Genomic DNA, 15,061 nt, shown 5'->3' on the forward strand with positions numbered 1-15,061 from the left:
AATAAGAACCATCTCATAATATCTAGAACTTGATTGCAAATCTAGGCAAGAGAAAAAATCATTTTAACATTTACCTCTACCAATCACTATTCCGTTCGTTTTACCCGAAACATATCGATCTCGAATGCTAAGTACGGCGGGTAATTTCTTAGTATTTTAATTCTTTAATACTTACTCAAGTATTCAATTTCCCAAATTATACAATCACTTAGGATAATGCTAAGTAAAATATCGGATTCACTAAGGGCCTCCCTTGCATCGAATTATATATATACGTTGATAAAAATTCTAGTATTACAGTCTACCCCACTAGAAAAGGATTCCGCCCCCGAAATCAAAATTACCTCGTTAGTAAAAAGATGTGGATGAGAACGAAGAATAACATCCTCACGTTCCCAAGAAGCCTCTCGCTCGTCTTGTGGATTCCATTACACCTTAACAAATTAAATTTCCCGAGATCGTAGTTTCCTAACTTACCGTTCTAAAATACGAATACCCTTATCTTCATATGTGGCATCCGGTTTCACAATCAACTCACTACGTGAAAAAGCAGGGGTCTAACAACCGCACCCAATATTTCTCTTAGCAATCTGTATGGACTAACTCCAATATACTTTCAAGAGAATCAACTGGACAACCAGACTCAATCTTAAGAAAAGTATATCCAAGAGTTATATCTCAATTTCTTAATTCAATCTGCAATCAAACAAATAAGAATCTGCGATTCCGATTGAATATAAAAAAATAACTTGGACGTTATCAAAAATCAATATCCAAGTGTCAATTAATTTAATCAACAACCAAAGGTTGGATTCACAATTGATTGAACTTACGCACAACCTGTAATATCTCAATTATATAAACAAATATAATGCGGAAAAGAAATAACATAGACACCAGAAATTTTATTAACGAGGAAACCGCAAATGCAGAAAAACCCCAGGACCTAGTCCAGATTTGAAAACCACATTGTATTAAGCCACTACAGACACTAGCCTACTCCAAGTTAACTTCGGACTGGAATGTAGTTGAGCCCTAACCAATCTCACACTGATCGAGGTACAGTCACGTTCCTTACGCCTCTAGAACCACGCCAGATTATGCGCACTTGATTCCCTTAGCTGATCTCACCCACAACTAAGAGTTTCTACGACCCAAAGTCGAAGACTTGATAAACCAATCTGTCTCACACAGAAAAGTCTATTGAATAGATAAATCTGTCTCCCACAGATATACCTATGAGTTTTATTCCGTCTTTTGATAAATCAAGGTGAACAAGAACCAGTTGATACACCGGACTTATATTCCTAAAGAACATCCTAGTAATATCAATCACCTCACAATAATCTTAATTATATAGTAGCGAAACAAAATATTGTGGAATCACAAACGATGAGACGAAGATGTTTTTGACTACTTTTTATCTTGCCTATCTGAGATTAAATCTCGAGCAAATCTTTGAGAAGATAATACTCAATCACTATAGAAAACAGCAAGATCAGAACACACAACTACAACGAAAATAGTTGGCTCTGGCTTCACAATCCCAATGACAAGTCGTCAACCTACATGGTTTTGGAAAAACCTAAGGTTAAAGGAGAATCGACTCTAGTCGCAACTAGTATCACACAGAAGGTGTTGGGATTAGGTTTCCCAGTTGCTAGAGTTCTCCCTTATATAGTCTTCAAATCAGGGTTTTTAATCAATATTACCTTGGTGGAAAAGCATTCAATATTCACCGTTAGATGAAAACCTTATTAGTCTCAAGCTAATATATTTCAACCGTTAGATCGAACTTATCTTGTTACACACAAATGAAAAGTGACTTCATTTAGATTTGAGTAACCGTACATAAACATGTACACCTTGTTGGCTCAACAATAGTTAACCGAAGTTAGCCATATGAACAGTTTCATATCAATCATATTCATCTTAACCATAACTAGTTCAAATGACTCAAATGAAAATAGTTCTAGAGTTGTTAAATTGTTTATATTCTCATAGAAGTATACAAGACACAATTGAAGCAAAATCGATTTTGATTCACTCGAATCAATTCATGAATATTATAGCTACCGTTTGCAAAAGATTGCATTCCTTATTATATAAATGTATTAGTTCATGAACAAACCGATTTTAGAACATAACCTACTCAAGTATGCAAACGGGTATGCATACCTAAGTGGACGGACTAAGTTTGGGTTCGCCAGTATGCAAATGGGTACGCATACCTTCCAAATTCAGTTGAATTTCCGGAACTTGAAACCCATGCCAGTATGCATACCGGTATGCATACTAAGTTCCCGGACTTTCATTAGCCAACCATTACGCATACGCAAATGCATATTATGGTTCCCAGACTTGGAATAACTTGCAACAGTTTAGCATACAAGTACGCATACTATGATATATCCAATCATGGTTAATTGTTTTAAACTCCCATTTCAATCATCGAAACATTCTTAGAAGACGACAATAGCCGTCTCACGCAAACTATTAGCTTCAAAGCAATTTTCAAGTGATCGAATGATCAATACGAAATATTCCGAGTCTACATCAAATGATTGTCTCACACAAATCGTGTAAGATGTTACAAGGAAATTTGCACATGATCATCTTTTGACTTTCGTAAAGAATATAAGATGAACTTGGTTAAAGCGAAAGCTTGCCAACACATATCTCGAGAAATATGCAAGCGAGTTAAACTCAATTCGAAATATCAAATATGTATAATCGAAGTCTATATAGATAACTTTTGTCTCAAATATGAGATAGAGTAGATAGACTTTTGAGTGATAAATGAGTTCAAGTCTCCACATACATTTTATTGATGAAGTTTCACAAGCTCCCCTTATTAGTTCTTCGTCTTCAATCGATGAACACTATGAAGTCAAATGCTCAACTACACTTACTATCCTAATCCGGGACTTAGCTATAAGTAGACTAGAAATCAAGAATTATAATTTTGGCAACTAAACTTGACAAACAATCTTGAGATAACAATGCTTGCGAGTTCGACCGAGCAGTGCTCTAACAATCTCCCCCTTTGTCAGTTTTAGTGACAAAACTATCAATACATATGGATTCCAAAATAAATAAACTTTGTAGCTTCTCATCCAAATGCTTGATTTCCTTGGTTCTTCAACATTACTTGAAATCTTCGTCATTTCCAAGTACACCGGTGATTTTGAACGTGTTCAACTCAGCATCAAAGTTATTGAAGATCCGTAACTATAACAATGAGAAAATAGTAGCTCTCAATCATTGTTATACAGTGTTATAATATTATTACACAACATCAAAGTCCAATTGTATCACAACTTTGACAACAATACTATGGTGATATGTATCAATCCTCCTAAGTAAATACTTCATCTCACATGAAAACCACTCCCCCTTACATAATGATCCGTAAATCATAGGTATTTTTAGTGTGAACTACAAATTAATTCTCCCCCTTTTTGTTAATATAAATTGGAAAAGGTACGAAAACTAATGGGACCATAATGAAATTCTCTTAGAGATACTTCATGACTAAAAGAGAACATATCAACTTTGTTTAGATGCAATCATATAGTCGAAACTAAATGCATTCATCAAGGAGTTAATAGAAATACAAGAAATATCCTACAATATTCCACGACCGCACTCCCCACAAAGATTTGGCAATTAAGCACGAGTTCAATTAAGAACTCTCCCCCATAAACTGTCATTCCCGAAAGAACAACAAGAGCGACCTTACTTTTGCAAGAAAAGAAGAATTTCTTTGGACCTTAACAAATTACATGAATTTGTATCCTGAAAACTCAATTAAATTAACCACAAGAGAACCCATGATTAATTTAATAGGATTACTCAACATAAGAGAACTTACGGAGCCGCACAGTACTTTCACATAGAAGTGGATCAGGGAAAGATCAATACTTCGGGATATTCAAAGATTCATTCTATTTTTCATCAATATTTGCATAATGATATCATAGACTTAATATTTGTAATCAAAAGTTCATCTTATCTTCCATCAATATTTGCATAATGACATAATAGGCTTAACTTTTTAGGTATATGGGACAATCATAGTTCACGGACGCAAACACACATATCCCACAATAATTTTTGAAATATACGAAACCAATTAGATTAATACTGAAAAAATCATCTTCCAAAAACTACAAATGAGCTTAGAAGATAAGTAAGACTCAAAAACAAGAGTCGGGATAAAGACCAATCTTAATTCATCCAAATTCAGGAATTATCATCTCCATTTTTAAGAGAATTCAAAGAGGAAGAGAATGCAAAAAGAATGAGGCCATTCCGAGTTCGGACGAAGAAGTTACGGCTAAAACAAGTTTACCGAATATCGACATCTACAGGTCAGTATGCATACCGGTTTGCTAACGAATTTTCGTGACCTGGAGCAGTATGCAAACGGGTTTGCGAACTAAAATCCCTGGATTTTGATTTTAAATGATGGTATATATATCTGGTATGTGTACCATCAAGTCCAAACATCCCGAACTAATATTTTCAAACCTAAACATTTAAAAACCTTAAACACAGATCAAGTTAGGTATAAATGAACGATAAGCAAGGTACATGGATCATTATAAGTACTCTAAGAAAATAATAAAAATATAAATCTTGCTCAATTTTATATGCGTACTTTTTTAGAGGAATCCAATCGAATTCTACAGCCTTACCAAATATAATCCGTGCTCTCTAATTCTCGTGCTTCCCTCACCGTATACATAACAACGTATTACTTGGTGAGGATGCACTTACAACACAATCAAGTTGTGCTGAGGTGAACAAGATCTTGCTCACCACAAGTGACTGAAACAGACTTTTCCGCAACTATGGATTTTTCACCATCTATAGTTTTTGGCTTATATTGTTTCACTTTTGGATTATCATGAAAGAGATCGCTTTAGAACCTTTCACATCCAAATCCATTTTTCCAAAGAACTCTTTAAGTTCCAACATCATGGATACTTCCTTCTCCATAATCATGGAATTTTCTGGGAGATCATTCCTTTTCACACTCAAAACATCATTGGTTTTCTTTGGTACCCACTTCTGAGTGCGTTTAGGAACAATATGAACCTTCTTCCTATTACTATCTTCTAGAATTCTCGAAAGAGAATTGGATTGACTATTCTTTTGCAAGTTATTTTTTCTCTGATTGGGAGCATCAGATTTTGTCTTCGTCTTTACGAAGTTATCCTTTTGATAACCATTGCGATAATGAAAATGATTCGTATGACGTTTATAGGAAAATCTAGGTTTATCACAACACTGATTCCTTTGCCTAAAAGTTGGACAGTTACAACCTGTAACGTTAAAGGGCTTAGTCTTAACATATGATCTTGGTTTCACAACTTCTTGTGATGCCCAAACAAGAACATCATGAAGTTTCACATTCCTTATACAGAAGAGTCACTAGCCTTGACAAATTTTACCTCTTTGCTAATACTTGGAGCATCTATTCCCTTATAGCCCAACTCGTGTATCACGATGATTTTTTACTTGCTCCTAGAATAATGGTTAATTTGCTTGAACTAGTGTTGAACTTTTTCAAGTCATCTTACAACATCTTGATTTTATCAAGAGCATCAGCTAAATCAACCTCATGGCGTTTTTCTCAAACGAGATAAGCGCTTTCTCTGTCACTGAAACAATTTTGATGATAGTCACACTTTGCTTCATATTCCGCAAGTTTTACTTTCAACATAAAGAGATTACGACGAAGATTTTCACATTCGGAATGTTTTGAACGTACATCTTCTTCATGATCTTTAACAGGGGATTGTAGAATTTTATCCATAATCATAACCTTTAAAGAGTTTTCTCAATTTTTTTGTTTTCTAGACAGAGAGGGGTTAAAAACTCAGCTAGACAGGTTGTTGGCTTATTATTTAGATGATGGTCAAAAAGCTTGATATATTGTGAGACTTCCTCATCAACATTAATTTCATCTTCTGAATCACTTTCATCAGAGATTTCATTCAACTATTCGTCTAGGCGAGATTCCCAGTTAATTAGAAAAATAAGAGAGCATAGGAATAAAACTCAAGCATGATATAGAGTTCACGAGATATTTGAACGTCACTTTTACATCTATCCGGGACTAAGAGATCCAGAAAACTGGCCTCCAAACCAGTAAAACCTCGTTTCTCCTCTTATGTAGAAATGCAACTTTCACTAATCCTTCCCTATATTAAATAAAACAAAAGAACCATCTCATAAATAGCTAGAACTTGATTGCAAATCTAGGCAAGAGAAACAATCATTTTAATACTTACCTCTACCAATCACTATTCTGTTTGTTTTACCCGAAACCTACCGATCTCGAATGCTAAGTACGGCGGGTAGTTTCTTAGTATTTTAATTCTTTAATACTTCCTCTTATAAGTATTCAACTTTCTAAACGATCAGGAAGTGGGAGGAAGAAGAGGTCAGAGACCTAAATTATACAATCACTTAGGAGAATGCTAAGTCAAATATCGGATTCACTAAGGGCCTCCCTTGCATCTAATTATATATATATATGTACGCTGATAAAATTATAGTATTAAAGTCTACCCCACTAGAAAAGGATTCCTCCCCCGAAATCAAAATTACCTCGTTAGTGAAAAGATGCAGATGAGAGCGAAGAATAAAATCCTGACGTACCCAAGAAGCCTCTCGCTCGTCTTGTGTATTCCATTGCACCTTGACAAATGAAATTTCCCGAGATCGTAGTTTCCTAACTTGTCATTCTAAAATACGAATACCCTTATCTTCATATGTGGCATCCGGTTTCACAACCAACTCACTAAGTGAAAAGGAGGGTGTCTAACAACCACACCCAATATTTCGCTTAGAAATATGTATGGACTAACTCCAATATACTTTCAAGATAATCAACTAGACAGGCAGACTCAATCTTAAGAAAAGTATATCCAAGAGTTATATCTTAATTTCTTAATTCAATATGCAATCAAACAAGTAAGAATTTGCGAGTCTGATTGAATATAAGAAACAACTTGGACGATATCAAAAACCAATATCCAAGTGTCAATCAATTTTAATCAACAATTAGAGGTTGGATTCACAATTGATTGAACGTATGCACAACCTGTGATATTTCAATTATATACACAAATATATTTCGGAAAAGAAATAACACAGACACAAAAAAATTTTGTTAACGAGGAAACCGCAAATGCAGAAAAACCCTGGGACCTAGTACAGATTTGAACACCACACTGTATTAAGCCGCTACAGACACTAGCCTACTCCAAGTTAACTTCGGACTAAAATGTGGTTGAGCCTTAATCAATCTCGCACTGATCAAGATACAGTCGCGTTCCTTTTACCTCTAGAACCAAGCCGGATTCTACATACTTGATTCCCTTAGCTGATCTCACCCAAAACTAAGAGTTGCTACAACCAAAAGTCGAAGACTTGATAAACCAATCTGTCTCACACAAAAAAGTCTATTGAATAGATAAATCTGTCTCCCACAGATATACCTATGAGTTTTGTTCCGCCTTTTGATCAATCAAGGTGAACAAGAATCGATTAACACACCAGACTTATATTCTCTAAGAACAACCTAGTAATATCAATCACCTCACTTTAATCTTAATCGTATGGTAGCGAAACAAGATATTTTGGAATCACAAACGACGATACCAAGATGTTTGTGACTACTTTTTATCTTGCCTATCGGAGATTAAATCTCGAGCAAATCTTAGAGAAGATAATACTCAATCACGATAGAAAACAACATGATCATAATACAAAACTACAAAGAAAATAGTCGGGTCTGGCTTCACAATCCCAATGAAGTCTTCAAGTCGTTAACCTACAGGGGTTTGGAAAAACCTAAGGTTAAAGGAGAATCGACTCTAGTCACAACTAGTATCACACATAAGGTGTGGGGATTAGGTTTCCCAGTTGCTAGAGTTCTGCCTTGTATAGTCTTCAAATCAGGAATTGCAATCAGTGTTACCTTGGTAACAAAGCATTCAATATTCACCGTTAGATGAAAACCTGATTAGACTCAATCTAACATCTTTCAACCTGTTTGTACCCACCAAATATGGTGCACGTGCTAGGCGCACGGTGTGTCCCATTATCAAAAATGGCTTATTAAAGAAGCCCGACTGGGTTTATTAAGGAAACCCAGTAGTTTATTAAGGAAACCAACAATGGCTTATTAAAGAAGCCCAACTGGGTTTATTAAGGAAACTCAGTGGTTTATTAAGGAAACCAAAAATAGCTTATTAAAGAAGCCCAACTGGGTTTATTAAAAAAAACCAGTGGTTTATTAAGAAAACCAAAAATGGCTTATTATGGAGGCCCAATGGTTTATTATGGAAACCACTAAAGATAAATACAAATCTCAAGAGATAAATATGGTTACATTGAGATAACTATGAATCTGGAGAAGATAGCTTAGAATCTCTCAAGATATATCCAGATCTATAAAGATAAACATAGATCTTCTTGGATAAATGCAAATCTTGACAAGATAGACATGGATCTTTCAAGATGTGCACAAATATGATGAAGATAAACATGAATCTTCCAGGATATATACAAAAATTGGGGAGATAAGTACAAATCTAAGTGGTTATTTAAGATAGCTACAAATCTCATAAGATAAAGATAAATCTTGGTGGTTATTTGAGATAACTAAAAATTATAACAATAAGATTTGTTTTCTGCCTATAAATAGAGGCTATCCAACTCAAAAGGTACACATTCACAATTACTTTTCTCCACTAAAAAACCTGTCTAGAGCTCTCTCTGACTTAAGCATTGGAGTGTCTTTGCAGGTACCCCCTCAACTTTCATCTACAATTTCTGGAGAAATAAATCAACGACGAAGATTCAATCATCTTACACATATCTCGAAGATTGCCGGGGTAATTAATTTTGCACAAACATATTTCGGCGCCGACTAAGGGGAACCTACGAGCAAAAAGATCGTGCTTCCCTAACGAAAGAAATTATTTTTCCAAGCTGTATCGGAAGAGAAGTTTCTGTAACAGATCCAAGCGTTGCAGAAAAGTCGCAGCAACAATGTTATGGATTCGTCCAGAAACATCAACAGCTAATCAGATTTTACAGATCTATCCAGGAACAACAACTGATAAACAAGCGTTACAGCTAACCAAGTGTTACAGATTCGTCCAGAAACAACAACAGTTAACCAAGTGTTATGAATTCGTCCAGAAACAACAACAACTACCCAGATGTTACAGATCTTTACAGGAACAACAACTCATATTCAAGCGTTACAGCTAACCAAGTGTTACAAATTCATCCAGAAACAACAACAGTTAACCAAGTGCTACAGATTCGTCCAGAAACAACAACAACTAATCAGTTGTTACAGATCTATCCAGAAACAACAACAGATAAACAAGCGTTACAGAGAACATTGAAACAAAAACACTTTTCTGTTATAAATTCAGAATAGCAGCAAAAAAAATAAAATCACACGGAATCTTCGCGAGCAAGTCAACATGGAAGGAACAGAGATGCACCTACCGGAAATTTTCCTACTCAACGCGTCGTTAATCGAAAAATACGGAGCGTCGTCGTCCAAACTCTTAAAGATGGAACGGAAACGTCAGTTTCATTAACGGCCTCGGGTACTCATTCTGTGAGAATTTTCCCGAGTTTCAGGGGAAACAATGCTTGGGTATATAAAACACTTCCTCAGACCAAAAGTGATAACCTTAATTGTCACGGAAAAATTCGAAACCTGCATCCAAACACTTAGGGTATTCATCTTGAGACCATTGCTAATAGAGGTGTACGTCATCCCCCAAGCACTGAGCAAGTTAACAACCCGCATGTGACGCCCATTGACTTGGCACTACGTGAGCGTTACTAGGAGTTAGAAAGGGAAAACAAGCGGCTCAAAGTCGCGTTGGAGAGAATAAAGGAACTCGAGGATGCAGCTGTCTCACATGCCGAAAGTGAAGATCGAACCGTCGTACCCGACAAAAACTTGACAACCCGCGTGAGAGGAAAGAAATTGTTGACGAACGATGAACTGGTCGAGATGAAGGAATAAGATCTTAAGGGGAAAGAAACAGACATTAGCACAGCCATGATCGCAATAATGATAGCTATTATCGTCACGAACTCGAAGATGACCGATATCGCACGATCGAGCAAGATAGAAGACCAGAACCAAGTCATAGGAGACATGACAGGCCTAGACACAGAGATCATCACAACAACGATAACCACTAAAGCATCTGGTCCAGATCGTACGGGTCTAACCACTTGCCACATCAGCTTCGACCATCCATTCAGTGTCTTATACTTCAGCGACATATTGCCACGTCAAGAGCTAGATCCAGTCAACATAGATTCCACGTCAGCATGTTGATCCAATCAGCGATGCCACGTATGCAACAACACGCGCACATCATCGGAAACTTGTTTCGTCAGTAACTTTTATGTTTTAAGTCCGAATTGAGTGATTTTTGTCTATTTGGAATCGTCTTCGAGGTTCGAGGTACGTGGATAGAGACATGATCGAGTTCCAGGTTCGTGGATAGCGACATGATTGAGTTCGAGATGAGGATTGCTTAGACCCTTCAATATTTAGCCTTGTATCACATCGCAAGCACCTAAAGCCTCACCTTGCACGTGAGCATTTAAGTCTTTCTTTCGCAAGCATAAAATATCGTCTTGCATGCGAGTATGAAAGACTTGCACCGATGCAGGCACAAAGTCTCGTCTCGACCACGAGCCCAATGCCCGATATTGGTCCAAAGACTCGTACTCAACACAAGCAACATCCAGCCTGCTCGAGCAGCGAGCGATTTAGCCTTGTTACATTGCGAGCAAAAATCCTTGCCATAACCGCAAGCACACTAGATTTCACACAATACTCGACTAGCTCTCGAGCATCACAAGTCCAATACATGGCAAAAAGTCTCTCCTAGCACGTGAGAAAATTTATTGCAAGTTACCACAATTGGGTGCGTCTTTGTCATATCCATGCAAAGGATGTGGATAGCTACATTTTACAACAACAATGACAACTCACGCCTGGGGGCATCTTAGGCATTTGGATATAACTCTGCAGATCATGGGGGCGGCTAAAGTGTAGCCTTGCATGCAAGCAAAATCAACATGTTTCAGAAGTCGAACAATAGGGGACATCCTTTTCAATATTACTGCAAGTAATGAAGGGAGACTAGGGTTCAATAACCTACTGACGCCTAGGGAGGTAAGTCCTCACCAATTTTTATGTTATAAATCAAAGTTATAATTAGAATTGGGAACACTTTTTGCATGTATTTATTAAGGAAATACTTGTGATGTTTTTCTAATAAAGAGAAAAACAAAAACAAAGTATTTTGATAAAAGTACTTCAAGAATAAGAAAGGGGGAAAGAAAGTGTATCAATAAAAGTTGGAGCTAAAAATAGAACGAAAACAAAATATTAGAGAGCACATGGAGATATATTCTAATCAAGGGTGAACTCTGTAAAATATATATATATATATATATATATATATCAAAACTAGTGACAAAACCCCTAGGTGAACAAACTAGTGATAAGAAAAAACCGGTCATATTATTTTTAACAAATAAAAACCGTTTCAAACAAAACTGGGACAAAAATCCCAGTTCAAATAAAAATTTTAAAATTCAGTTTTTATTTGATTTCTAAATTCCAAAATTAACCTTCCGCATATAAAAACACTTTCAAAGGAAAGTTTGGCGGAAACAAGAAAGTAAAAACGATTTTTTTCCTCTCTGAACCGAACAAATCAGATTCAGAAAAAATGTGATTCTTCTTTCCTAGTTTTCTTCGTTCTTTTCGTTTCAATTCAAATATTCGTCATCGTCTTCTCCCAATTTCAATTCAAAAATTGAGAGAGCAATTTTAGGTTTGTTTGATTGAAGAACTGGAAGAGAAGCTACAAGTTTTGAGATCTGTTTATTCGAGATACGTAGAAGAATCCAATTCAGTTGTTCGAATAAGAGAAGATAAACGTAGTTGTTCGAAGAAAAGAAGAATCCAATTCGTTATTCGAGATCTGGTTGCAATTCAGTTTAGCTGAAATCATATTTCCGCTTTTCAAGTTGAAATTGAATCTCGAATTGAAGAATCCAGCTGAACAATCAATCAACTTCGTGTTGATCATCTTTGTCTTCATATTAATCTTCGTCTTCAAGGAATCAATCAACTTTTCAGGTATTCAATTCTCTTTTTTGTGTTGATTTTTGATTTTGTTTGTGTGAATTTTCTAGTCACTCTTGTCGAATAAACTGAATTGATGTTAGCATATGATTTTTTATGTTTGTGTTGATGTTCTGATGAAGGATTCCATCTCTTTGGAACTGTTTTTCAAAAAAAAAAAAGTTTGTTGTTGATATTCACATCTGGTGAAATTGTTTTTGGTTTCATTATTTTGTTCTGTAGATTATGGATTATGTTCTCGCACTTGTATGTCACAAAGAAGATTGTTTAACTTTTCGTGTTGGCCTCCAAGATTCTTTTGCTAATTTGAAGACTAGTATATGCTCAAGTTGGTGTGAATTCTCTCCTCCTTCTATGGAAATTTTTCACATGGTTGATGATCAGCAAAAGGTCATTCATTCTGATTTTGATCTTCAATGTTTGGCTCTATTTAGTCTGTATAATAAAGAAGAGATTATGGAGTTACACGTAAGTCACAAAGCTGAGAGTTCTGGTTCAATAAGTTCAGGAATTATAGCTTTTCATGACCAGCCACAAAGTTCTGGAATTATACCTTTTGAGAAGCCACATATTGATTATGATGTTCCAGATAAAATTAAGGAACCGTTGAAGTCTGCTCACTGGTTACATCTTTTTCAAGGAGTTGAACAGTTGTTTCCGGGAGGTGTTGAACAAGTTTGTTGTGATTTACAGAACTATCACGCAGCAGCTGGTTATGAATACACGGTATATAGGAATGAGAAGTTGAGGATTGGTGTACGTTGTGCTAATAAGAACAAAGAGGAGAAATGTGACTGGCATTTATATGTTGTGTCTGTTGATGGTGTTGTAGGAAGTCCTTTTATTATCAAGGAACTAAATAATCATCATACTTGTGTTGGTGGATTTGTTAACATGCCACGGATATCGAAGAAACTAGTTAGTAGCTTGATTATTGATGAAATTAAACAGGATCCTAATAAGAAAACTAAGCATATTATGGAATCTTTTACGAGAGACTTCGGCTTTGACATTAGTCGTTATTATGCATACGCAGGGAAGACGCATGCACTGAATACTTCATGGGGAGAGAACGAGAAATCTTTTATGTTCTTGAACTGGTATAAAAACAAGTTGATTGAAACCAATCCTGGTTCTCACGTGGTTTTGGAAGTTGAAGAAGGGACCCATAAATTTCAGAGGATGTTTATCTGTTTTGAAGCTTGTAGTCGTGGATTCAATTTCTGTCGTCCTGTATTATTCGTTGATGCGGATCACTTGAAAAGTAAGTACCTTGGTCATATGATGGCAGCAACAGGTCTAACCGGAAATGATGGTGAGGTTTTGATCATTTTTTTATGTTGGTTACATCATTTTTTTATGTTGGTTTCATCATTTTTTATGCTTGTGTTATGCTTTCTGTTCATGTTACAGAAATCTTCCCTCTTGCTTATGGTTTGGTTTCATTGGAGAATGAAGTGAACTGGAAATGGTTTTTGGATAATTTGAAGAAAGTCCTTCTCCTTTGCGACCAAAGCTTACTTTTGTGAGTGATCGAGGTATTGGATTGGTAACACAAATTTCTATTGTTTTTCCTGAGGCTTTTCATGGTTGGTGCTACTGGCATATGGAATGCAATATCAATACATGCTTACCAAAGAGTTGCAAAGTTTATAACAAATATGTATTGGGAATGTTTAAGATGCTTCTACTCATAAAGAATTTACAGAGAATTGGGATAAGTTGAGGAAGGTTCAAAATCAGAAGTTACAAGACTATCTAAGTAGACCTCCTCTTGATAAATAGGCAAGTTTTTTCTTCAAGGGTCGACAATATGGTAGGTTGTGTTCAAATATTGCTGAGAGTTTCAATGGTTCGGTCGTTGAAGAGAGAGAGAAGCCTATATCCATCATGGTTGATGAGATCAGGGTGAAGCTAATGGAACAAATGTGTAAATGTCGCGAGGACTCTGCTAACTTAATGAAATGGTGTCAAACTCTATGTCCAGAATATGAAGCTCTGCTCCACGACAACAAGATGCATGGCTGTAATTACCCAGTCACCAAGTCGTCGGAATATGTGTTTGAAGTTCATGCTTCATTAACACAGACTGTCGATTTGAAAAGAAGAACATGTTCATGCAACCGTTGGCGTATTGACGGTTTCCCGTGTGCCCATGTTGTTCGTTGCATCATGGTGAATGGAGAAGATCCTTACAATTATGTTGAGCACTACTTTACAGTAAAGTTCTACCGAGAATCGTATAAACATGCAATCAATCTTGTTCCCACAGTTGAAAAACCCGTGACAGTGTCGCCGAAATCGATGGTTTTTGGTCCGAATAATGGACCACAACCAGGACGTCCATCGAAGAAGAAGAGGATTCCTGATACAGGTTCAGCTCCCAATAAGAAGATGAGAACCTGTGGTTCCTGCAAGGTTTTGACCACCCATAATAAACGGACATGCCCTTCTCGTCAGATTTCATGAGAACTTGTAGTCATTTCGACTACAAGTCATCGAATTTTACTCTTAGTTTTGTTTGCTAGACTACAATATGTGTTTCATCTACTATTTCAGATTTTTGTTTTAGAAGTTAATGTGCTGCATGTGTTTTCATTTAATAATTTGTCTAAGAATAATAAGTTTGAATAAGTTTAAGTTTTTCTGAATTTTTACAGGCCTTTATAGTTTGGTGTAACCGAATTAGGTTTCATCATTTTTTTGATGAAACCACAAAGGTTTTCATCATTTTTTTGATGAAACCAGAAAGGGTTTCATCATATTTTGGTGGAACCATTGTTTTACTGTCACTTTTTCTTCTATATTTTTTGACAACACAGTAGATGATGTTTT

The 15,061-nt window shown here is 36.1% G+C and overlaps 1 protein-coding gene across 1 annotated transcript; it reads left to right on the forward strand.

The window, feature by feature from the left end:
- The first annotated feature begins 13,088 nt into the window (after positions 1 to 13,088).
- On the forward strand, positions 13,089 to 14,860 carry LOC113278787. Its single transcript, XM_026527536.1, has 3 exons — positions 13,089 to 13,541; positions 13,640 to 13,719; positions 14,786 to 14,860. Exons 1-3 carry the CDS (start codon positions 13,121 to 13,123, stop codon positions 14,858 to 14,860), a joined length of 576 nt encoding a protein of 191 aa, XP_026383321.1. The 5' UTR covers positions 13,089 to 13,120.
- The last annotated feature ends 201 nt before the right edge of the window (positions 14,861 to 15,061 follow it).

This window comes from Papaver somniferum, chromosome 5, assembly GCF_003573695.1.
Source record: "Papaver somniferum cultivar HN1 chromosome 5, ASM357369v1, whole genome shotgun sequence".
Classification (NCBI taxonomy): domain Eukaryota; kingdom Viridiplantae; phylum Streptophyta; class Magnoliopsida; order Ranunculales; family Papaveraceae; genus Papaver; species Papaver somniferum.